General features: G+C 40.1%; 1 protein-coding gene across 1 annotated transcript; it reads right to left on the reverse strand.

Moving 5' to 3' along the window:
- Nucleotides 1-21476: 21476 nt before the first annotated feature.
- Nucleotides 21477-24125, reverse strand: fuom (fucose mutarotase). The gene is made up of 6 exons (XM_083898047.1): nt 24021-24125; nt 23780-23848; nt 22997-23067; nt 22818-22916; nt 22662-22735; nt 21477-21838 (listed from the first exon to the last, which is right to left on the reverse strand). The coding sequence occupies exons 1-6, from the start codon at nt 24103-24105 to the stop codon at nt 21772-21774; spliced, it is 465 nt and encodes a 154-aa protein (XP_083754173.1). The 5' UTR covers nt 24106-24125; the 3' UTR covers nt 21477-21771.
- Between the last annotated feature and the right edge of the window lie 2393 nt (nt 24126-26518).

Here is a 26518-nt window from a genome sequence, read left to right on the forward strand (position 1 = left end):
CTTTCCTTTTCAAATCAAATGCATGCTCTTCCTGGCTTTAAGAACATGGCACCATGCGATGGAAAATGGTCATGGATTATAATATGACTTTACTCACTGGTGATCTGATCTGATTTCAAAATTGGAAGTGACGGTCAGATTTTTGTGTTCTCACAGCCCTGAAAAAAAATCAGATCTGACTGAAATCAAACAAAAAAACAAAATCTCATATGAGTGACTACAGTCTTAGTTAAAAAATAAAGAGGGTTACATCGGGAAGGAAATATGGCTTTAATATCGCTGCCAAAACAACAATGTGGATAGAATTGGTGGCCGGAAAAATGTGCTGTGGCGACCCTTAATAAACATTGTGTTCATATCTACATGTAAAGTTCTAAATGTAGTTGTGCTACGCCAGCAAAAATACCCAACTAGAATATGACATTTCACATTAGCATATCCAGGAGAATGCTGTGGACTCAAATGGCCGATAATGCTTAAAACCTTTGTAATTACCTGATGGGTTGTTGATTGGTTAAGTGCTTTTCATTCACCCTCTTTATGTTAGCATGAATCGACTGCCAGGGGGGGAAAGTGCTGACAGCTCAGCAGCGAGCGGGTTATTATGCCTCTGTGTTTTGTTTTGTAGGATATTGGGTTTGGTGACAGGAAGGCGCGTTCCACATGGCGCCTGACAGAGATGAGCGCGGTGTTCGGCCAGCGCCAGGTGCTAACAGGTGAACACAGAGATATTGTTGCTCCATTGTTGCATGTTCTGGAGGAACAGGCGGGGGGCAGTGGGGAACTGGACACCCTTCTCTAGACCTGGAGCGAGCCCGGGGGTTAGGGTGAGCTCAGAGACTGTGCTGACAGCAGAGAGGACAGTTTCTTCAGGTGGCTTTCCTACACACTCAGTGATGATGAGGATCATAACAATGATGAGATTAGAGAAATACCCACTCACAGAGCCATCTTTATTGATCGGCCCTGAAAGCAGATGTAGGTGAGAGAGGAAACATCACACAGGACTAATGGAAGAAACCTGACACACACTTAAAGAACACACACACAGGTGCATCTCTTACCAGGCTTTGTCTGACTGCAACTCAGCATAAACCTTACCAAAACATGTTCATCTTTCTTGTTAGCTCCTCTGTTTATCCTTAAAGTCAATGTTTGACAGCATCACTTTGCCTTCAAAGCTTCTCAGAAGTGAGATGTCATCGAACAGTATTTTTGTTTAACTCATCTAGAAACTGACAACCATGCTCTGATCTGTGTGTCTTTTGCAAATGAGGTTATTATTTACTTAGTAGACGTTGTTTGCTCTTGCTCGTTAATTTGAAGGTTGGTATTTTATGCATTCTGTACAAAATAGCGAAACACTAAATTCATATTATGTATCCCTGAGGTAAAATTGGACTCATGGAACAGTTTGACATTTTATTAAATACATTTATTTTCCTCCTTGCCTGGAAATAGAGGAGAGTATAGGTTACCTCCCATGTATTGTTTTTGTTATATGTAACATGTTGATTAGTGAGATTTGGACGAGCTGGTATAGGTGGATTTTGTGGACTAGCTGTTTACCATTTTCTTGTCTTAATATTGAGGTCATCTGCAAGATGGAGCATGAGTTTATAGGCAGTATTTTTCCAAAGAAGTAAAAAGTATTTATGAAGCATTCAGAATGGACTGGTTTCCTAAAGTGTGTCCATTATGTACATTTAGGTGAAATTATTTTGATTTGGGTGGTCTTTTAATAAAAAAAGGTCAGGGGTTTGATCCACAAGACACCTCATGGTGGTTGTACTGTTTTTGTATTGTACCACTCTTGATCATCAAGAAAAGCCCTAAACAGACCATTTTAAAAGTAAACTAACCCCTGGATTTAATCAATGCCACTGAACGTCCTTTCACATTATTCATTCCAAATGAGAGCTTAAAATAGCAGATTTGAGTAATGTTCACGAGCAGTTTTAAACTTTCTTTCCCATGCTTCATCTCAGGCATGTTCTCACTGTGTCTGGAGGTCATTCCATATTCATCTGTACCGGGTTAACATCTGAAGTCTGACTGTACCACTGCAAAAAAAAAAAAGGTGGATTTATTTGTTCTGCTTTGATTTTCATTGTCATTGTCCGCCGACATCAACGGCTTCTACTTCTCTCCATCTGTTGCACAGCCTCCCTGACATCACTCTGTAACCTTGCTAAACTCAATTCAAGCCATCCAGGTCATTCTAATCCTAATCCACCTCTTTGTTGTGTTTTAGGAAGAATTCCTCCAATATCTCGTGACTGCTGCTCTAGGTGAGTCGGTTATAAATCATGGTGCCATAATCTAGTTGAGGTCTCTGACAATGTTTAACACAGAGAGGCCAAAAGTGGAACAAATTGGAGTTGCATGCCTTGCTCGGGGGCATTTACACAGCCGGTCTTGATGGTGGGAATAGCACTTTGCATTCACCCCTTTCATGCAGATTTTTACACATCATTAGAAGATTTGAGTCGGCCGTGATGTTCTGCTCACACGCCAGTCTGTCCAAACATAGTCCGTCTTGTTCATCTCATACGTAATCTCTGCATTCCAAAATATAGTTAAATTAAAAGACAGAATATTTAGAGCACTGACTTTGGGGCTTGTGGGAGTGCGCGCCTGTGATCTCAGCGCAGTGACAACCTGAACAAATATGCTGAGTTGAGATTACAAAAGGTTCCACGTCGTCCCATGAAGCTCTGAAAGAGCTGGGAGGGCAAAGCAAAGGCCCCTGAATAAACAACCATTAAATTCTCCCTAGTCTGCATGAGAGGACTTGAGACTTGAGGCCAAACCAAAACACAACATAGACGGAAACACAATTTAATGTAGGGGGAGGGAAATGTGTTTCAAGAAAGTTAGCTCATTTCATCCAGACTACCATCTCTTTTTTTAGTCTACATGCTTGATGACCAGCGGACAGTGGGATAAAGCGAAGACGATTGGTTGTGGAGAGAGAGAGAGAGAGAGAGAGAGAAAAGGGGGGATGAAGTGGACGAAGGAGAAGATGAAAGCTTTGTTGTGCAGATGCTTAATGAGCTGGAAAACACAATTGAACTTCTCTGACTGTGGAAATTGCTGTGAGGGCATCGTAAATTAGCGCCTGTGTGGGAGCTAGCCCGCTGACAGAAAAGAAGCTTTGTGTGTTAAAGGTTTCTTCACAGGCCTGTGGCCACTGAGATCCTCTATCCAAGCTCGGCCTGTCACATGACAAGGAGTTGAGTGGTTTGCTCGTGAACAATTGGCCGCTTTTTTGCTGCCAATGTGACTCTTGTACTTCACTCCACCTGTTGATCTATGTTTGTCGATGTAATACTTGAACCTTATTTCATCTCTCTCCTCTTGAACACCTCTTGAGGTCAGACAAAGATATGAGATGGTCTAAGTGTTTGTCTGATATCCAGGGCTCCACGAGAAACCAGTTTAGAACAATCTTTTTTATTTCCACTACCATTCAAAGGTTTGGGGTCACTTAGAAATGTCCAAAAACATGCGATATGGGGATTAGGTGAATTGGTCACTCTAAATTGACTGTAGGTGTGAGAGTGTGAGTGAATGGTTGTTTGTCTCTATATGTGGCCCTGCGATGGACTGGTGAACTGTCCAGGGTGTACCCCGCCTATCGCCCAATGTCAGCTGAGATAGGCACAGCACTCCCCGCAACCCTCCGGTGGAGGATAAAGCGGTAATGGATGGATGGATGGACATTGTTAATGTGGTAAACAACTATTCTAGCTGCAAGCGTCTGGCTTTTAATGGAATATGTACATAGGTGTATAGAGGCCCATTTCCAGCAACTTCTCTCCAGTGTTCTAATGGTACATTGTGTTTGCTAATCGCGTTAGAAGGCTATTGGAGGGTTAGAAAACCCTTGAAAACCCTTGTGCAATGATGTTAGCACAGCTGAAAACAGTTTTGTTTGAAGGGAAAACTTATTATTTTGAATAAAAATCATGATTTCTAATCTTGTCAATGACTTGACTATATTTTCTATTCATTTTGCAACTCTTTTGATGAATAAAAGTGTGAGTTTTAATGGAAAACAAAAATATTGTATAGGTGACCCCAAACTTTTGAAGGGTAGTGTACATGGAAATGGCATTTTGGGATCACTAAACATTATTTCAAAAATCTCAAAATGGCTCCCTTGCATTTTCACATACAACCAAAACTCTTCTTTGGATGATGTCATCGTCCCAGCTCTCTCTTGAGTTTTGCCGTCACCATCTTTGTCACTGTCTTCTTCCTCTCCTAATGACTGGAAATTCATTTCACTTCATTATATCTTTTATTTTCTCTCCTTAGCGCCCTGACATGGTTCATTCAGTCTCTGATTCTGTGATTGTACATGGACAATGGTAAGGTACACTTATTTCCTCTAATTTCTGTATTTATTTAGCAGCATTACAGCGCCACATACAGGCGTGGCATATGTACTGCAGCATTTAAAGTCATCTTTTTTATTGGGGGGGGTTCCATGTGGATGGAGATGTTTCTTGAAATTATGCAGTGTTTACGTAAAACTTTTTTTAAAGGATGATATAAGGAAAAAGATGGTATCGGAAAAGTCTCTGTTTCCGTGTGGATAAGGCCGAACTCTAAAGGGTGACTCTTCATTCTGGCTTTGCAGGCTTGGCACATGCCTTCTGTTACTAAGTGGCTTCATATTGAAAGGCTCTGCGGACACTATTCTTTCTCCCACTGGGTGCCAGCCTCTCTGCCCTGGCAGCTGCTGGGTTTGAGAATAGACCCATAGTCTCCCCTCTGCAGGTGAGCTGCACAGCCAAAACAGGGCCCCTCAAAGGCCTTTTCAGAGTCTCAATAGGAAACTGACTTGGGTAGAGAGGACCGGGCACACAATGGCCGCCTTCTCTGGACACAGAGAAGATGGAGATGAGCTATTGGGGTGCTGCTTTAGTGTTGCTTATAGCCATGTCGAGGAGAGGTGATGAGAGAAGAGAGGATGATTTCCCCCTCGTTTTGAAGGCGTGGCTCTTTTCCACTCAACATTTTTTAAGCCCTGCCACTGCCATGCAAGGGCGTCCTGTCATCCCGCGTCTCTGATGTAATTGCTGTGCCTTTGAAACCTGACAAAACAAAAATGCTTTTGCATGTCCTGGGGCAATGGGGTGGTACTATCCACACCTCTCTGTCTTCTCATCCCCACCTCTCCACTGGAACACTTCCCATGCACTGAGGAAATAATTCACCTCTTTTCCGCTCCCTCTCACCTCCTTTTCACTTTCTAATTCAGTGGATGGGTATATAAATGTGTAAATGTAATGGAGAGCAATGAAGGAAAAGAAACAATGGTTGTTCTGTTGTTGTAATTGCATCATTTCCACATCCTGTCAAACCAGAACCAAATGCAGAAATACAATCCAGACATCCTGGATCTCTGAATCGTTGTCTTTAAATTATGAGTGGGCCCCAATTTACTATCATGGCTAATCATATTGATTCCATGCATTTTTTTAATGGTTGTTTAGTCCAACTGTGGCCCCAGAAGTCTGTTCAGCATTTGATTCTGCAATTTGGTGATATACTAATCCCAGAGGGGGACAAAAATGCTGTGAAGTGCCCAATTTATGTGGCCTCTAAAGCAAAAAGGAGTGCCTTTCTAGTGGAGAAAAGTGACGCAGTGCTCTATAAGATGGCCTTGCACCTGGGTGCCCTTCCATTTAAAACGGGTGCCATTATGAAGTTCGAAGTAAAAAAGGATGTCCCTTTATAGTAGGTATACACAGGTGGGTGAGAATGTGGGAAATAATATACTAGTGGCCCTGCTCTTCCTAAGGTCTGTGCATGCCACCACCTCACCACTATGTGAAAGTGCAACTGTTTGATTGGGAAAAATCTGCGACTGAACCCCAATCTCCACCTCAACAACACTGTCAAAAAAACACGCACAATGCTTTAATTTATTCACCAGGAGGAGCTCATCATCATGTTCCCAAAAGAAAAGTAAGTTTGACAAACTTTTTTGTACGAACAGCCAAACAACGCACAGAAAAGCAAGAATTCATATTCACAAAATTATTTTACTTTTATACGCTCTAAACCCAAACATATATGTTATAATTCTGCAAAACACGAATAGTGCAATCATAAAGTGAGCATCCCTTTGTGGAAAATGATGTCAAGCTAAGGTGCAGAGGTGATTCTGGGTATGTGTGTCTGACAGAACAAGTCTACGACAAACTGAGAACCAACAAAAGTATGTGCTTATTACGTTTAAAATGCATTGATCAGATTGTATGAGTTAGCTAAAAGGGCATGCTAGCTAAACTCGTGTCTGGAGTTTAATTTGTTGTTAAAACACAGAACACCGACGTTCATTGAAGTTTTTATTTTGTTCAAGAAGTTTATTTTATTCTTGTCCAGACTTTAAACTGTTTAACGAAAAAATTCAAAACACCCCCTGGTGGTAGATGTATGTGTTATCCTCCCAAGACATGAACACCTCAGGCTCTTCGCTCAGTTTTGCCAGCGAACCATATGGGTTGCTGGACAAGGACATACAAAAGAGTCTCAAAGAAAGGTCTGCGCTGGGGCCTGCCGGGGGTTTGGATCACGATGAGAGAAACTGTCGCTCATAGAACAACGTGGTTTTGATTCTGCAGTGAAGCCTGGAGAAGAAGACCTGGACGATGCCGTAGCGTTACCCGAGTCAAGATCTGGACTGCTGGTATCACGATGGGTTGTTTGGATCGGGAGGGAAGGTCCGGGATTGCTGTCCTGCCGTTGGAGTCTGGGTCTTGGACAGATGTTTTGATGGGTCTAGGTCTGATGCTACTGGATGTTGAAGAGTCAATGGTTTGTTGTCTCGCTGGCAATCAACCTGAGATTTGTCAGAATAAACGTATGACATTAAACCAAAACCGAAAGAAGAGATCAACAAATACCGCTACGAAAAGATGTTTGTAGACACTGAAAGAGTAGAAAATCTGAATTAATGTGACACAAATATTATATTTGTAAAAATTATACATAAAAACATTGGAACATTTGAACACAACCCCAAGTTCAGGATGTCACTTCATGATGAGTATATTGTGATTTTATTTGTGATATATTTTTACTGTCGTGTAAACGGGAACTTGTGAACAGGAAATTGCAAAAAGAAATGATCGGGTTCAAAAGAAAAATTATTCTTATTGATAAAGTTAGAATATATTTATAACAACAATTGGATATTAATAATATTCAAAATCAAGGCATGTAGCAAGTGTCTTTCTCTTCTTTATCTTTAGCTTAAAATAAAAGTAGTTTTATAATGGCATTTGTGATGTATTTTATAAAATATATACTGGCATACACATGAATGAAAACATGGAGATAAAGGAGGGATATTTGAATACTGCTTGATTGATTGGTGACATAAACACACCTGATCATCTTCGCAGGTGTTTTCAATCAGCTGATGACCGACTTCCGCCTCCGCCTCCTCCTCAATGTCACGTGGTGTGACCACATAAACAAGCCGCAATACGAAAAAAAAACAAAAAAACACGCGAAAATGTGGCGCTGTTTAAGTAGAGGAACTGTTCCTGGAGGAGTAAAAAGAAAGAAAAACAAAGACCGCGACGTGACGTCAGACGCGGAAAAGCTGGTCGCGTGCAGCAGCTCGAGAATACAAACCTGGCTGACAGAAATTCAAGATGGCAGAGGGGCTGACCTGGTCCAGAATGGTGAGTGACTTTTGTTAACTTATCCTGATGGTGACTATTTTATGTCACAATGTCGACTTAGTTGAACACTCAAAATGAACTCAAGATACAGCAATGTTGGACAAGTTAGTTCTTTTAACCTAAAGATGTTGAATTCTTGTAAAACAAATTGCATTGACGCGTTACAGTTTGATCTTAACCAGAAAACTCAGATCTGCAGGTCCTGTATAATCATAGACGTCAACATAATGACTCCTAGTTCTCTCAAGACCCTTTTTAAGGTCAAGATCGATTACTGCCCCAGTTAATGGTAGAACAAAATTGAACTTTGAAACCTGGGGAGTAGTTACACTGCTTGTATTTGAGCAAAAACAATGATAAACAAATACTCTTGACTGCTAAAGTCGTTTGCATTTTATTGTTGCACAAAGTAGCCACATCTGGTGTCTACCTTAAATGCCTTTTTAATTTAGTTTCACTTTAGGATACACTGAGAATAGTTCTGGTAAATGGGCACATCTCAAAGCTCCAGTGGGTTCTTATGATTTGCAGTACCAAGCATGATTGCAAGAACAAACGCACTTGACTGGATTTGTACAAGGTTTTAAAGAACATAATAACATGGACTCAGGGAATGCTATAATGTGAATGGTGGATATCATGCATAGTAATCTGCTGGTACTTGCCCCATCTCACAACGTTCCTACCTCCAGCCACTACCATCAAATATGGCCAATACATAAAAAGATGGACACGATGAGACTCGTTTCCACCAAGTAGTACAGTTTTAGTTCAGTTTGTAAATTATGCCTTTTTTTCCCCCACTGTCAAACATTAGTATCCCAAGGGTGTAAATTGGAAACATTTGTTTGTTATGACGCCACCTACTGTTTTGCTTGGTGTACACAGACTAGGCCTACTTGGAACAAACGTGAGTCATAATATTGTAGGCACTGGCCACTGTCTCTCTTCGCAGTTTCCGTAAGATTCCATGCAGAACAGTGTGTGAGAAACGTTAAGCAAGAGAACAAATACAAAGAATGGCTTGCCCAAATCAAAAGTGGACGACATGGGTGAAGTGGCTCTTACAAGTTGCCCAGCCATCTTAGGCTGTGCACATTTAGTCCTTGATTTTTGACAGAAGTAGTCCTGGAAAGTCCTTGAATTTGATGTCAACCATGCAAAGAGTTTTCTCCGTTCCTTTGCAACCCTACTAACAAAAAATTATAGTCAGAATGGCTTCAGAAATAGGTAAATGCAATTGACGATTTTCATCATCTGTTATTTCTTTTGATTGATTAGTTGTTTGGTCCATAAATTGTTTAAAATTTTTTTTCCTAAACCTGAACATTTTTATTTACTTTTAATAATTTCTTTGTTATATGGAGCAAAGAAATAATAATAAGAAAAAATAAACACATTTAAGAAGCTGAGAAATCAGAGAAACTTGTATGTATTATTATTATTATTATTATTATTATTATTATCATTGTTATTAATAATATAATAAAACACTCAAATTGATTATCAAAATCCTTACGGCAATTCAAACTGCTGCTTAAATGACGTTATATATAATACTATAATATTACGACCATCTTTAGAACTATTTGGAAAGAAGCAAAACGTTTTAAAACACTTTTTTTTTTTTTTTCTATCTCCACTGCGATCCTGAAACGTTAATTATTGCCTCATCTGCAGCGTTTGTTTCTGAGTTTTGTTTGCTCTTCCTGTTTCTATGCACCTATATCAACATGTATATCCTTTTTTTTGCATTTGCCAACCTTTCTTATAAAATACAGAAATATTATATAAGTGTTTTGCTATGGTTAACATTTCCCATGAGATCCTGATCGCACACAATCATCTGACAGATTATGGAGCCTTTGGCTGTCTAATATAATTATGTTGGCTAAGAAGATGCTATCAGTCTTTGTCTCACTTTACTCTTTTCTTCCTCTCTCCTTCCCTTCCTCTCTCCTCCCCTAATCAGTTCCACTCTGTTATTGCTGGCCCCAGGCTGTGGACCTCCTTCACTAAACTGCTTTCACAAGCATGAGCCCAAAGCCTGCTCAAATGTCTATTAGGCCTTTTTAAATACCCGCTGAAACCCACTGTGTGGCTGACCTTACAGCGGTTGTTACCGTAATTATGGAATCAATGCTCACTGATCTGGTGTCCCTCACACCTTCTTTAAGCCTGGAATTGTCTTTTTCCTCCTCTGAAGTTAGTCGACCACTTTTCAAAGGTCAAGTGGTGGATCGTCGCTCTCATGGCTCTCTTCGCCCTCTGGGGCTGCAGCACATTTAAAAGTAAAGAAATCCACAACAGAGGGTTTTAACATCATTTTGAGGAAAGACATGCTCATGAATGCACCATGCTCCGTGTACTGTTTGCGCTGAGGTTTTCGAGAGGAACAAAGCATTTCCTGCACTCAGGCCAGCTGGGAGTTATTTTCTGACTTTAGTAAAAATCCAATTCTGGCAAACGTCTTTCCTCGGGGGTTAAGTTCATAGGTCTATATAAACCCATAATGTAACAGTAACTTTCATTGGCTTGTTTGGAAGTCAGGCTCACTCTGCATCATTATGGCGTTTGGTTTAATTTGCAAAGAGGGGGCACTGACTTTTGAACTTCTAGCTCTCCTTGAGCAGCATTTAACTGTCATTACTTACATGTGTGAGTACTTGTTAAAACGCAGTTATCAGGTACCTGCATGTATCCTGCAGCGTGAAGCCAAAAACCCCGAGCAGAGTTTATGTTCTGCTACAGAAATTACTGTTGTAACTTTGGTTCACATGAAATGCAATATCTAATGTTCCTGGAGTGCGTCTGTGAACAAGTACAGACAGCACGTCTGTCACTATGAACTCTGCGCCGAGCACCTCTCACCACCTTGTTAAGGGCCATTGATCTGACTTTCTCCAAATCATCACACTTCATCACACTCTGTTGCACTTACAGAGCATGATTTTAATTTTACAGTATATCAATAATATGCACAACTCTAAGTGTGTTTTTTTTTTTTTATAGATATTTACTATTTAATCCTTTTCCAATCTTCTCATATTGAGAAATGCACAAGTAAAAAAAAAAAAATTGCCTTCTATGGCGTCTACTCTTACTATTTCCGTGTCCACTAGAGCTGCAATTTACCATCATTTTTGTAATCGATTATTCTCAATTGATCGGTCCATAAAATGTTGAAAAAGTGTTTTCCTTTGTCCACAAACCAAAATTATTTAGTTTAAATTATTTCTTTGTTACGTGGAGCAAAGAAACGAAGAAAATATTCACATTTAAGAAGCTAAAACAATCAGAAATCTTGTTTTAATAAGGAGAAAAGCTTCAAACCGATTAAATGTCCACTAACCGTTTGACTACACACTATCTACGGTAATTCCATCACTAGAAAGATATTCTGTTATGTTATGTACGATGGATGCCTATATAAATATAGTGGGTTTCAGAGGCACTGAACCACTATTTTTAGTTTACTTTGGCAAAACACAGAGTAGCGCGTCTCTAACATAAAATAGACACAGTACATGGCAGCGAGTTATCATACATCACTTATGGTAACCTCTTTTTTTACTCTGTTGTCGTCGTCGTGTTCTGCAGGTATGTAATTGTGTTGTGTAAAGGTCGGAGACAGACGTTGCACAAGGGCACAGCGTGGGAACAAAGCAGGGTTTGAGAGGCGAGGTCACACAGCAGCGTGGCTGCACGGTGGTTACAAACTCACAAAGATCTCGGCGACAGACAGTCATCCTCCTCAAATGAAAGTCTGCTGTTTTGGAGTTGATTTGAAGGGCTGACTCGCATCCCGTGACTCTGCCGAAGATAGTTTTTGTGGCATTGGACGAATCTGGCATGAATGATGTTCTTATAGCATCTATGGGTGATGAACAGTGCATTATATGTACCGGGATTCCTTTAAACTTGTTAAGTTTGTCATGATGAGGCACTAAACTTATGAAAAAAAACCCAAAAGGCTCAGTATACGTGGAGGCAGTTGGGCTGAACCTTATTGTCCACAATGTGGAAACTTGTCTTTGAATCAACTTGAGTTCAGTTTAATCATTTCATAATTTAACTGTTCAACAATTGAATTGCACTTGGTACACATGATTTATTTCAGATGTTTCATGTGGGAGTCGACGATGCTCTCCTCATGAGAGTGGAAAAGATGAGACTGCTCTCTTGTTGAGAGCGAAACTAATATAGAATGTTTTTATCATCATATGTAATGTGCTAAAAAAATCACTTTTTGTTTTTTTTAAGTCTGTGTTGCTGTGCGTGTTTGTGGGAGCAGCTGCAGAAGTCATGCACCAATTAGTTTTGGATAAATGATGAGGACCACAAATTAAGTAATCGCTTTTGTGGATCCGATTGGTTTGTCACCAGGGAGTCTGTAATGATCCTTTGACTATGCAACAAAGAAACTATTGATGGGCACAAAGATGCGGGGGGATAAATCACATTCAGTGACGGTCCTAAATGAATCTCTCTCTTACAGGCTGTGCTTTTTATTTCCTATGATAAATGAGAGTATGAACTTCAAAAGATGAGTTTCCTTTGCGACGTATGTCTGTGTAATTTCCCAATCTGTACTGAGGAAGGAAAAAAAAACGGGAAGGAAAGTGCATTAAAAAGTTTCATCTGCTGACATAACTGCACAGAGCGGGCACATGTTTCTTTAATAAGGATGAAAGTGCGGCAGTCCTGTAACTGGATCTCTCTGTAGCAGAAAGCTTTCCATCAAGAAACAGCAGGATTCTCTCTTTAACCCGGGAGCATCAGGACAGATGAGACTATGACACGCAAACTCGCTTTGGAGCATGACAACAAAAAATTCTGCGCAGGTTTCTATCATTGATGCGAGTGTGTCGCGAGGAAGAATCAGCTGTGATGACATCTGTAACACCTGTCCTCACTGATAACACCTGTATCCAGTCCTCGCTGTTGTCATCGCTGTGTCTTGCAGGATGCGCTCCCCGCTGAGGGCATTGAGCTGACGGATCTGTGATGAATTCTGTGGCGCTGGGGGTCAGAGGTCGAAGGTTAGGGCTACTCCAGCTGGCAGCCAGGGCCAAAGTGGACCCCAGTGAGGAGGCATTCAGTGGCTGCAGCAGGAGGGAGGGGAGGACTGGGGGAGGCAGAGGAGGTTAGGGGTCTGAGATTGTTTCTCTCTGTGTCTTGTTTGAAGTATTCCACCCTCAAGGCCTTTTTTTCTTTTCTGGCATCAATCATCAGTTTACTCTCAGATGGCAACAAAGCTGAAAAGAAGATATCTTGGTCATACATTGAAACAGGCCTGTTATCTCCAAAAGTAAAGCAGCTGTGATCCACATTATGTTGCATGTGTTTACAATGGATGTAGGAAAAAAAAAGTTACCTGATCAGGACAGCAACAATTTATTTGTTAAATCTTTTTTAATCATTTTAATGCGCCGTCTCAGATTAGCTTCGAGCTAATTCACATCTGCATTTCCTTGGCAAGTCAGAACAACACAAGGACAATAATATCTGCACATAAACACATGGCACGCAACAGATGAAACGGATAACAGACCAACAAGTGTCAAACTCTGAGCTGAGCAGTGGTTAAAACGGTACAATAACAGTAATAATACACCGAGTTACTACGCAGACGGTATCAAAGATTAGATACAGAATTGATATTAATAGTTTGCTGAATGCAGAAGCAGTTTCCCAGAGACTCTCTCTCCATGATATCTGAAAGTATTCAGGGGAATCGAGATAAACGGCTTCACTTTCTGCTGCAGCTTGTTAAAGGTTGCCCAATTCAGTGCCAATTATTTCATTTTTGGGTCATTATAAGCAACCAACTGCTGAAGAAAGTGGAACATTTAGCACCCAATAACACAACTTGATGAGTAATATGTGTGCAAAGTTGACTAATACCATTTTTTTTTCTGGTAACAATTTTATGTCCCCCCCCCCCCCCCCCAATCATACGAATCAAAGACATGATCCATGACGTGTTGATTACTTAATCTAATTTTCAGTTCTGCTGACGAGTCATATTTTCAAGCTCTCAGCAGATCTGAGCTGAATCTGTAAAAACCATTGAGCATTGATCATGGCAGCGCTCAAGTCTCTGCATCTTCCCGGTTTGCCCTGTAGAGGGCACACCCCTAATTAATGAACCAAATGACCACATGTGCATAGTGCTGGCATGTTGTGTGTCTCATTAAACAGAATTTTCCAAAACATTACTTCTCCTCAAGCGGAAAATGTATTTAATGAGAGGCGAACAAAACACAGTAAATAGCTATTAAGCTTTTTCTAACAGCTCCCACATGTTTACTGAGGTTATGAGGGCTGTGATTGAGGGAGGTGTGCGTTGGCAGGGTGGTTGTGTGTGTGAGACAGTGAAAGAGTGAGTGCCCAGCTGAGATATGTGTCTGTAACATTCTTAGTGGCCACTTTATTAGGTACATAGGATTCCTCATAAAGTTTCAGGAGTGGCACACGGTTTGCTTGTGTCTTGTTCAGAGATGGCCTTCTCCAAATCTTTGTTGTAACGAGTGGTTATACAGATCACTGTTGCTTTTCTATCATTTTTAACCAGTCTGGTCATTCACACATAACGCGCATTGTCACTTTTTGGATCGTTGTCTGTAAACCCTAGAAATGTTTGTGTGTGTGTGAAAATCCCAGTGGATCAGCAGTTTTTCGAAAAAGACTTGACTGACTGGTGCAACTGTGAATCGTGGGTAAAATCGTGCATGAGAACTTGCTCTTATAGCCAAGCTTTAAGCAACATGCAAGTCTTCAATTGGCTTTTTTTTTTGCTGTTGTAGGACTTCTGAAGGAGATGTGCTGGCAGCTGTGGTTTGTTTGTTGATCTTAGCAAACTCAATTTCCACACAAACTACAACTCACTTGCTTCTCAATGCCTTGGTAACGATGGTCAGAAGAAGTCAGACACTGATGCTGGAGTGAGCATAATGTTCTTTAGATTTTTTCTGCAGAAAATCTGCAGGCCATAGAGGTCCGGGCAGACATTGCTGCAGACCTTCCCATTTTTCAGTCTTCTTCTGCTCGCTGTGAGCACTTTTGACCTCCACCGTCTCTCTGGATCTGTGGGGAGCCGGTAACATGCTCAGCCGTTAGCCTGTCTCTGACTGTTTTGGCATCAACTAGAGCTGAAACGATTAATTAATCGATTACTTAATTAATCGCCAACTATTTTGATAATCGATTAATTTGTTTGAAGCTTTTTTCATCATTAAAACAAGATTTCTGATTGTTTCAGCTTCTTAAATGTGAATATTTTCATAGTCTTTGCTCCACATAACAAAGAAATAATTAAAACTGAATCATTTTGGTTTGTGGACAAAACAAGACATTCAAGAACATTGTAATTTCCAGGTTTGACAAACACTGATGAATGTTTTTTTTAACATTTTCTGCCATTTTATGGACCAACCGATTCATCGATTAATCGAGAAAATAATCGACAGATTAATCGATTACGAAAAAAATCGTTAGTTGCAGCTCTAGCATCAACATCTATCCACTATCTGCACTTTTGTGATGAAAACAGACAACAAAACTGAGCTCTGTTTTAGATAACAGAGCAGTTTTGTGGAAGGTCTAGTTTTTTATGGTCAGTCTGGCATTAAAAAATTATTAACAAATGGATGATCTTACATTTGGCTTCTTAAACAAGCGGTTGAACAGGTGTACCTAATAAAGTGCACTTCGAGCATACTTCTCCATGGTTAGAAGTCGTCAGAGTGTTGTGATAGCTCTGCGTCAGCTCGAACAGCTGGCCAATTTTCACACAAGATACTCGGATTAGCGCTTCATAATAGCTGCCCTCGACAAAAGGATCGAGCGCTTTCCTCTGACACAGACAAAGAGATTTCCAGTCTTCTGTCATCACTTACATAACAAGGAGGAAAAAGGGGAAAGTTGCACTTTCTGTCTGTCTCCTGCTCCTGTCTCCCCTCATCTGCCTCAGCTGTCATCAACGCTATTATTGCAGGGAAACTGTTTCAGATATTACCTGTGGAGCCGGATAGTCAGGTGGCTCCAGGCACCAGACTGACTGGCTCATCGCTGTCCTCATTTAACACTCCCCACTCCGACTTAACCCCACCTGTTACTGCAGGAGTTTGCGTTTAATGGAACATTTAGCATGTGAGCAGCTGGATTAATTCTAATTCTCTCGGCAGCCTCTTCCTCGGTGTGACAGCTCCCCGTCGAGCAGACCGTCGTCGCAACATTTTATGTTTCACCTCCGCTCTTTCATGGAGGTCCTTCCCTCAGCCCTGTAATTTGTGCGGCTGAACTCCACCATGAGGTGTTCTAATGTGTGTGTAATGAGCGTCGGTGAAGCCTCAATTAAGTTAATTGTAGATCATTGTGTTAATTTCAGTAATTTAGAAAACCACGGCTTTCCTAAATGTTGTTAGCGTGGGATATGGGATGGAAGATAGAGTTTTAGTTACCCTCAAGAGCAGCCCTGTGCTCCTGGACGACCCTAATGGGGATTTACTGATAGTAACAATGGTGATGATAAGGATTTTGTGTTGATGACTGTTTTAACTCATCTGTTTTCCTACAAATATAGAACACTCATGGATCAAACGGCGATACAGTGTTTGTTGAGGTTTACCGTGGAGTCTGATGTCTCCGACTGATTGTCGCCTCTGTTGAATATTGCGTCTTCTATTTGTTTTCCTACCCGTAGTGAAATCTTAATGAAGGTGCCACTTTGAGTCAGGCAGGGACATGAAGGCTGCATTCTTCTCACCCTAAGCAGTTATAAGCTCTTATTGGTTTTGGGACAGAGCCAGGACAACAGATCTGTCATCAGTGGCATTGGTGATTATCAACTGTATCTGATTTTGCGCTGTGCTCCTGCAAACTGTTGCACGCATGCATTTATGCTTGTACACAACTGTTTGACAGATATATTAAGAACAATTAATCCAAGATTGTTCATTTTGAAAATGGGACTTTAGTCAAATATTCATTTTGGTGGTTTCCCCCTATAAATTGCTGCAAGCTGCAAAAATTTGGATCACGTTTTCTGTCATAAATCATGACTTGCTGCTACATTTAAATAATTACAGACAGGCAATTTATTCTTGGCTCCCCCTCTGAAGTTTGTGCAATAAGGTGTGTGTGTGTGTGTTCATTCGATCATCACTTGCTGACACCTCCCTTTTGTTTGTGCTCTTTTATTGCCATTTTTATAAGGAGCTCATCGTTCTCGACCCTCACCAGCACAAGCACCTACAGTGTAACCGACGGGAGAATAATGTTGCCTTTGCCAGATCAAACCAATCTTCTGATGACTTCTGGAGCACAATCGGTGCATCGCACCACATGAAAAGATTCAATTATCCTCACATTACCTGGAGCCTGTTTGACAGACGAGAAAGTCATCGTTTAACATTATGTTTTATGCTTGTTTTGCTTCCAGGGTAATGGCATAATTACACTACATAAACGTCTTCACCACCAGATTGAACATGAATAGCCCATACATCATCCTAATGAGATACGTTAAAATAACACAGCACATGGTTGTTGTTTTTTTTAATTTGTGAACACATCAGAGCTGTAAAAATACATGTTTAGAAAAAAAAAAAAACATATCTACCACTTGGTATCTAATGTGATTTATGTGTCACTAATGTTTTACAGAGGGTACATTAGTGAACAAAGAGCTGGATATTATTTCTTATTCCCTTCAGTTGTCTGACTGCTTTGACACCTCATCACCATAGTGGAGTCCACATGATGTGAGCAAGACACAGTGGGTGGAATGGTAGAATCACACTTTATCCATCAAAGCTCACTTCCAAGGCTTGGAGCTGCAGGATGGGATTGTGGTGTCTGGAAGACTGGGCTTTTCTCTCGTGACTCACCAGCCAATTTTGTCACCGTTATTAACCTGGCAGTAACGTTTTTTTTTGCTTTATAAAGTTAGATCAGTATAAAAAATCACTGTTGTCTGTTCCATATAATGTCCTGTTGGGCCTGGTTCAGTTATGTTCTGCAAGTGGCAGGTTACTGACTTGGATGTTTGTGTGGGTACTGTAATGTTAACAAAGCTATTATATTATTATTATGGTTATTATACCCATGCACACATAACAATCACTCTCATATCTGTACATATGCTAAATATTGCACCTGGATTATAGTTGTGCTCATGTTTACATATGACAGAATATGCAGAATTTAGGGCCATTTTTCTGAGAATATAAATGATAATACAAAAACTTTTCATTCACTCAAGCCATTTATCATCAAACACTTGTTTGCTCCTGGTGAGCTGTCCAGGGTGTACCCCGCCTATCGCCCTATGTCAGCTGAGATAGGCACAGCACCCCCCGCGACCCTCCGGTGGAGGATAAAGCAGTAGATGATGGATGGATGGACTTGTTTGCTCTTTTTTAATCATAATGACAGAAACGGCCCTGATGTTCGGGTGTATATGTATGTGTAATAATTATCAACAGATCTTCAGGAGTAGGTAGTTGAACTTTATAAAACAGGAAAAGTATAGAAAGTATAAAGTATACAACATCAATTTCTAATTTAATCCATAAAAACACCTAAGAGCACATTTTTGGGTATAGATCTGGGCTGCTTTCAGTCACGTCAATTTCATCTATCCCTTTTTCATGTGTTCATCCAAACCGTTTTTGTTTGCTGGTCAATATTTCACAGAGCGTGAACATGCCTGGCATTCACCCGGTGACCTGGATTGGGCCAACGTTGGAATTGGACATATGGATTTGATACAGAGGGCAGATAAGCAAGCAGACGCAGTGGAGCCGTCCCTGGTACAGGACGAGGAGGTGTGTGATGCGTCTGTGTTGCTGTAAGACACCATTTTAAACTTTATGAGATGTTTTGTTCGATTAATCATTAGTTTATAGCCGCTGTGTATCTCAACCTTCTTCTTTCTTGGTTGCATAAGAGAAAAAAAGTAATTTAATTAATAATTTAATTATTATTAATTATTAATCATTTAATTCAAGTAAAAAATAGGATTTGTTTTCTCTTCTCTTTATTGTACAATTTTTTTTTTCACCTCGTGTGAAATCTCTAAAGACAGGACGGACGTGTTATCTAGTGTCTTTTCAGGCTGACTTTAGTTCCTTTTCATTGACCGTGGTCGATAACGCTGTCCAACAATGTCCAAACACAAGATATTTAATGAAAGCGCAAGAGAGAGCTGGGAATATGACGTCATCGTTTTCCTAAAGTAGCGTATTCGCCGTCTACATGGAAACATGAGGCCGGCGTTTCCAAAAAAATACCATTTCAATGTCCCCTAAAACACCATCTCCGTGTGGACGGCCCCCAAGTGAGCTCTTATTTTTTTTAAAAATTGTGAATCTGAGGGTGTGAGTTTTGAGCATGTTGGCAGATTCCACAGTGGCTGGACATGAGAGCTGCAACTAATGACTATTTTTGTAATTGATTAATCTGTCGATTATTATCTTGATTAATCATTTGGTCCATAAATATTAAAAAAACATTGATCAGTGTTTGTCAAACCTGGAAATAACAATGTTCTCGAATGTCTTGTTTTGTCCACAAACCAAAATTATTCCGTTTTTCATGATTCCTTTGTTATGTGGAGCAAAGAAACGAAGAAAATATTCACATTTAAGAAGCTAAAACGATCAGAATTCTTGTTTTAATCATGAAAAAAGGTTCAAATCGATTATCAAAACAGTTGATTAATTTAGTAATCGATTGTTTTAGCCCTCCTGGACACCTAAGATTATTCTTAGAATGTAACAGATGCATTGTTACTTGCCACTTTTCTGAATATACTATTGACAGCATATAAGAAATATGCAAATGTCAGTTTAGAATCGTGTGACCACATCACAAATGAGATAAGGGCAACATAATGACAGCAGGTGTTGCTGTGTTCCGAGGATACAAAGGTCAGGATTGTGTATCTGGTTTATAGGTGGACCTTTGGTCCTTTTGCTTCAGGTGCACCGTGTGTCTTTGTATTCGGACATAAAACGTTGAACTGCGAGGAGCAAAAAGAGGACACCATGCTCAGGTAAGGAAATCATCACACTTTCACCTCTGTTTTTTGTCTGGTGTTGTATGGATTATTGTCTTTTCACTAATACAGTGATCAGTTTTGTATTGGCTCTGAAATGTGGACATTAATTCACAGGATCTGCCTTCTTGTCTGTGTTTCCTTGATCTTTGGTGTCACAGCAAAGCCACTTAAACCCTGGGTATGTACAGATGAACCTATTCCTATCACATACTTAACTCTTCCTAATGAGTTTAAAATGGTAAAGTGTTTGTATGGTCACTGGATTGTATTTGAGGAGCAGTTGCGTAACCTTTGTCTTTTCTCAGTCTTCAGATGCAGGATTGCAGGATACTGTGATGTAAGTAGCGATTTCCTTTAGTCCTTGAACACTCTCGTTCGTTGCAGGAAAAGTCGACTGACTTTGCTTGATATTTGTTTTAGGTCAAACGACGAAGGACAAATCCCTCGGGGAGTTGAGGTTGAACCTCCAGAGGACATGGATGCGACCGACTATGACATTGACCCTGAAATGATGATTTGGAGCAAAATGGAAGGAGTGGACACACTGTACCAGGAAGCCGAAGCAGATTTGGACGGACTGCACCATCCTTCGATGGCTCATCTTCTCAAAGACCAGAATTTTGACTTCCAAGAAGAGCCTGTGCAGGACGACGCTGTCGTGAAATACGAGGAGCAACCAGAGGAGGACAAGGATGACGTCAACCACCCCGATTTCAGTGAATTGACCCCAAATGAACCTGAGCAGGACTGGGATGATGTCTACCACAGAGCAGTGAAGGAGCAGGGCGAACATCTGGCCCCGGTAGCAGTCGAATACGCCGCTGCTGAACCTTTCCCCGCGGGATACTCTGAACCAGAGCAGGATGACGATGACCTGTATCATCATGACAACCAGCCCGCACCTGTGCAGATGGAGCTGTTGCAACCTGAGGTCCAGGATGAAGCTGAGGTCAGAGTTCACCTTCTGCCAGAGGAGGACATGGACGACCTGTACCACAGAGAGCCACTGCAGCCTGTTTCTTACCAACATGTTGATGAAGCTGCTGCTGATTTGCCTTCTCATAGGGAGTACAGCAAACCAGAGGAAGATCGGGATTACATCTACCACCACTGATGCAGGGGTCATCCTTTATGTCAAATCAGACAAAGATCATTCACTTTATGTGGTATAGGTACTTCAATTCCAAGATGTTGAGTGTTCCATTCATTCATGTACAGCACAGATGTAATTTTAAACAATGTGAAATCATAGCAGTCTCAAGTAAACTGGAAATTGATTTGGGGGATGATTAATATTGATTTGAGTTCTTGTGTTGAGAGCAAATCTGCTTTTTATTTTCATTTGAGACATTAAAGTTGTGCCTGAAACAGTCACCGCGTCATTAATCCTCCGAGAGAATGAATCGCTTTTTCAGGATCAAATTACCAAGAAGAGCTTTTGTCCCTGCAGAGGGAGATGTTAAAGTTTATGAGCTGCACTTTGAAAGGCATATTGGAAAACTTAAACTACCACTTCCACTTGATTATCAGTTAGTATCCCAGATAACAGGCAGCCATGGTGCTGATTCAAAAGCAAGACAAGTGACATAAAACACCTTGAGAAAAGTTTTCCACTTCCCCAGCAGTTTTCCTACAACCTTTATTCTCTATCACCTTATAGAATAAGATATTTTACTCTAACATAATGGTATTGGGGTTACTATAATTAATTACAGAATAACTAGTAGCTTAGCTCACTGTTTTTATGGAAAGCATCATTGTGGTGCTTTAATCATCACAAATTGTGTGCTTCATTTATTGAATTTTCAGAAACAAAGACTTTATTTACAAAAATATATGTTTAATGGAAGTGAATCACATCATAATTTAGGTTATTAGTGTAATTACTCTCTGAACACCTGGAATGATTAGTTTGATTTGACACCTTATGTTGAATATTGAGACGTTACAGCCTTCAGTTTTTGAGTCGTCGTTATTGCTTTGAGAGCTGGTGTATCACCACAGCAGCTCAGCAGGAATGACCCCCTTCTTCAGTATCAGATTACCATAAAGAGCCTTTTCCCTGTGGAGACAGAGGCAGAGAAAAGATTACAATTAATCAGCTGCACATGCAAAGACATGTTCCTACCCTTTCAACTTGATAACTAGTTATGGCATTAGAAGAAAACTGTCAGTTTGACTGAACTCAGACTTTAAAACGCATGAAATTGTACAAATTCTAGTTTATCTAAGCAGGACTAACACACCCAGATAATGTGATTGCGAGACGAGCTACTATAATATCTTCAAAGTTCACACGCATGCATGTGCCACAGTTTCCACCCTCCAACTTAAACCCAGGAATTACAAAAGAAGCTGACGTTCAGCTTAAATAACAGAATATAAGTTTGTGGACAGTAGTAAGACTCGCAAAAGGTGGACACATTTCATTTAATAAATCGATTCGGACAAGTCTAGTAGTACAAGAACTGCGCCCAAAAATGTACGGACTGATAACACATTTTACGACTAACTAAAAGCTCTTAAGAAAGGTTTCTCAACACTTTCCTGAACTTTAAACATCCATCTTCTACCACTTTATCCTCCACATGAGGGTCAGCTGACATAGGACGAGAGGTGTGGTACACCCTGGTCAGGATCGCCAGTCCATCACAGAGACTAACAACCATCCACTCTCACATCTATGGAGGACAATTTAGAGTGTCTAATAACAATATTGCATGTTTTTGGAGTGTGGGAGGAAGTCGTAGAGAACCCGAAGAAAAACCCACGCACAAACACGGGGAGAACATATGCAAACTCCATGCAGAAAGGCCCTTGTTTTCTTTTCAGTGTCCGAAACCCTCGGCTATAATATTTAAGTGAAGGGCAGAGGACATACACACCCTGTGGCTACGACAGCAAACGCTTTCTTGGCTCTTTCATAGAACGTGAATCTTTCCACCTTCTCCAGAGGAGCCTGAATAAAACAAAACGCAGTCATGTTTTTGTAGTCCCTTCTGAGTTGTTTATTAAATACTCTGGTGGACACGCTGTTTTACCTGAGACCCAGCCTGGGACAAGTAATTGGTGTAGACGTCCCACACGGGGACAGGTAAATTTCTTTGTTTGTCCGTGTCCACCAGGTCCATCACAGCAGCCTGTTCAAAGATTTATTTTTAAGAAAGACAATTTAGCAGGATGACATCACTTCACTTTTAGCTTATTATGGGTTTTGTACCGGAGAGGGGACGTAGGTGTCCAGGGGCAGCAGCTTCAAAATGGCTTCCAAAAGTTGTGGTATATCCAAGCCTGCATTAAGATGAGACCGTTAGAACATCCACTGAAATTAAAATTCCCTCAACCAAAAAGCACTTGAGGCCTCTGTTTTTATGACTTCCGGGTACATTTTTACGGTTGATAAAAAATTTTTTTTCTATTCTTAAGATATCTTAGAATTGAGCAGCCCTGGATTTTATGCTAAAATCTTGTTTTTCTTTGTGTGTCCTGGCTGAACATCTCAGAGACACGGGAGATATTATTTTAGGTGAACAAATAAATTCATAAAACTCATATTTTAACACACAAAGGACTCCTAACTGTGGCGATCAGTGACAACTAATGTGTTCAGAGACGTGTGACGTTTTTTTTTTAGATTTTTCTGTAAACCCTAAACATAGTCGTGCATAAAAAGTCGTGCAGCAGATGAGCAGTTCCTGAAATACTAGAACTAACAACCGTACCACAAAAGTCACTTAAGTCAACTTGGCTCCATGCCTGAATGCATTGAGGGGGCTGCAGTGTGGTTGACTGATTAAATATTGGCATTCATAAGCAGTTGAACAGTTGTACTTAAGTGTAGTCAGAAAAGCACACAAACTTACTTGTGGCACGATGTGTTCTGAATTGTAAGTAGAGAGTGTATCTCTGTATATGCACCCTTAAAAACCTGAACTATCCCTTTAACTTTAAAAACTAAACTGACATAGACTTATATATGTACAGGTAGATACCACGTTCATACCATCAGCTCTGATCTCTTGTGGGCCACAGGCACAAATGGAGGACGTTGGGAAATTTGCATCAGCGAGAACTGAAAGAGAGAAAGAAGAGAGAGGTATCCTGGCTCAGTGAATCACTCTTTGCTCAGGTGTTGCCTTAGCGTTAGCCAATAATCATATATATACAGTGACTGCACACACGTTCACAGGCTTCCACTGTGTACAAGAAAGATCACATATTGCGTTGACAAACAAACACTGTACCCAGCTCATCCCCGTGGCCCATTTTAGCGAGAGTATACAGCAGCTCAGGTGACAACACGGACGGGATTCCTTTCAACACCACCATGTTGTTCACTGTCGAACAGAGAGACGCGACCAGAGAGTGATGAAGTGGAGCGAGAGCAGTCTCTCCTCCGTACTTCCCTCTTTGTTTAGCTCCGGTGAAACGGCTCAGGTCTGGCTCCAGGAAGACGTCTAGGCAATTTTTTTCATATAAATAAAATATGAAAAAGAAAAAAGTAGCAATTTAGTATTGTCTAAACTTATAAAAAACAGCGTTTTAAAACATTTTGAAAGTAAAAAAAATTTTAAATTAATAATTAAAACTGACATGTAACCTCAGTGATACATTTCCTTTCCTGTGACTATTTCAAAATAAAAGTCTGGCTGTGTTTTATTACTTCAATTTAATTAAATTATGTATTTACACTACCATTCGAAGGTTTGAAAATGTCCTTATTTTTTAAGGAAAAGCACTTTTTATGAATATAACATTAAATGAATCATAAATACACTCTTTACATTGTTAATGTGGTAAACGACTATTCTAGCTGCAAACGTCTGGTTTTTAATGGAATATATACATCGGTGTATAGAGGCCCATTTCTAGTGTTCTAATGGTACATTGTGTTTGCTAATCGCGTTAGAAGGCTATTGGATGATTAGAAAACACTTGTGCAATGATGTTAGCACAGCTGAAAACAGTTTTGCTGGTTCTTTGATGAAAGCAAAAGCAAAATTATTATTTAGAATTAAAAAAAAATATATATATATATATATATATTTCTAATCTTGTCAATGTCCGGACTATATTTTCTATTCATTTTGCAACTCTTTTGATGAATAAAAGTGTTTTTTAATGGAACTTTTAATGGAAAACAAAACAAATGTATAGGTGACCTCAAACTTTTGAATGGAAGTGTATTTTCTATTAATGAAGGTGGAAAACTTGGGTTAACCCATGTTTGTGGGCCGGATGTGGCTCATCATGTGTGGCGCCAGATTAAGATTGAAGAGAGGTGGCAAAATTACAAGTAAGCATTGGGGCACAGGTTCCAGACAGAGCGGCCTGTAATAAGTAGTTGTTGACGGTGTGATTGACATCCTGTGTTGTTTTCAGTCTATCAGACAGATGTTTTTTTCTTGACTTCTTCACTATCTTGCCGTAACTAAATCATCTTTGGAGATGTATTGTCATGTGATCAGAGAGACAACTTTGTTTGGTTTATATTGAGTAAGAGCGTGTGTAAAGTCTGCTCTCTAAACACATGCAAACTCAATTTTAAATATTTAAAGACTGAACAAATAACAATCTGGGATAGGATTAATATTGCATATTTTGTTTGGCAGTGTATTATGTTTCCCAATACACTCTTTCTCTCTCTACATATGCATTTGGGCTGTAACTGATTAAAAACTTTAATCTGTTTAATTATGAGCTAGCTGTGGATTAATCAGAATTCCAAAATATAACAGAAAAATTATTCACGTTGTTGGATCAGGAAGGTAAATTACCATTTAGTTTTTTAAATTTATGACATACAAATTATAGCATTATTAATATATAACATATACATAACAATTACTTATATCAACGTAATCATACCACAACAAAACTCAATTTGGCTTTCTCCTACACCTCTGAGGATGTGTTATTCAGAATCATTTTTAAATCGATCTAAAAGAAAACGCTAGCAATAGATATTGTAGGATGGATGCAAGAAACTTTTTTCTTTCTTTCTTTTTGATCGAACGACTGCACTTGCACACGCTTAAATGTGTTGCTGAGGCAAATTAACTGGTCAACATTTTGAGTGTAAAGGCCTTCGCACAGACACTTTTTTTTGGGGTGCAAATTATTTGCACATTTAAAATATTTTCCGTCAGAATCGGCCACAGCGAAACTATGACTTTAATTTTTTCAGATCATAGTCAATTTTGCTGACCTCCCTTTCCCGACGAATTGTTTCCCAAAACCCTGTCCTTTTTATTAAGCAAGAAAAAACTATTTAAAAAAATCCAAGATGTGTGGATTGAGGTTGTAAGCTTCAGTGTTTACATGTGTGTAAATCAAACTTCAAAATAGTTTTCACCGACTGAGTGTGTGTGTGTGTTAATTCCACAAATGAATCATCTTAACGCGTTATATTTTACAGCCCAGGCTTCAATGACATTGTGGTTGGAAGCTTCCTCTGCCACTAGCTTTTTTTGTTTTGGTTCCATGAAGGCCCCCCCACCCCCCCCCACCCCGTGCCCCCCTGAGTCTTTTGAAAACGCCCCTGGTTGCCTGTCGTCTCTAGCAGCTATAAAACACGGTGTCGTTGTACAACAGGCTGCGCAGTCTGTTCGACGTCAGCCCGTGTTATTTCTGACACCCTTGGGTGGGCATAATTCAAAGCAGACGCACGGTTTGCAATGCGTCTGTGGTCCCCGCCTGGTGCCAAAGAATGTGAGATAATGAAAATATTTGTCGGATCACG

The sequence above is a fragment of the Microchirus variegatus genome, assembly GCF_963457635.1.
Source record: "Microchirus variegatus genome assembly, chromosome: 11".
NCBI lineage: Eukaryota > Metazoa > Chordata > Actinopteri > Pleuronectiformes > Soleidae > Microchirus > Microchirus variegatus.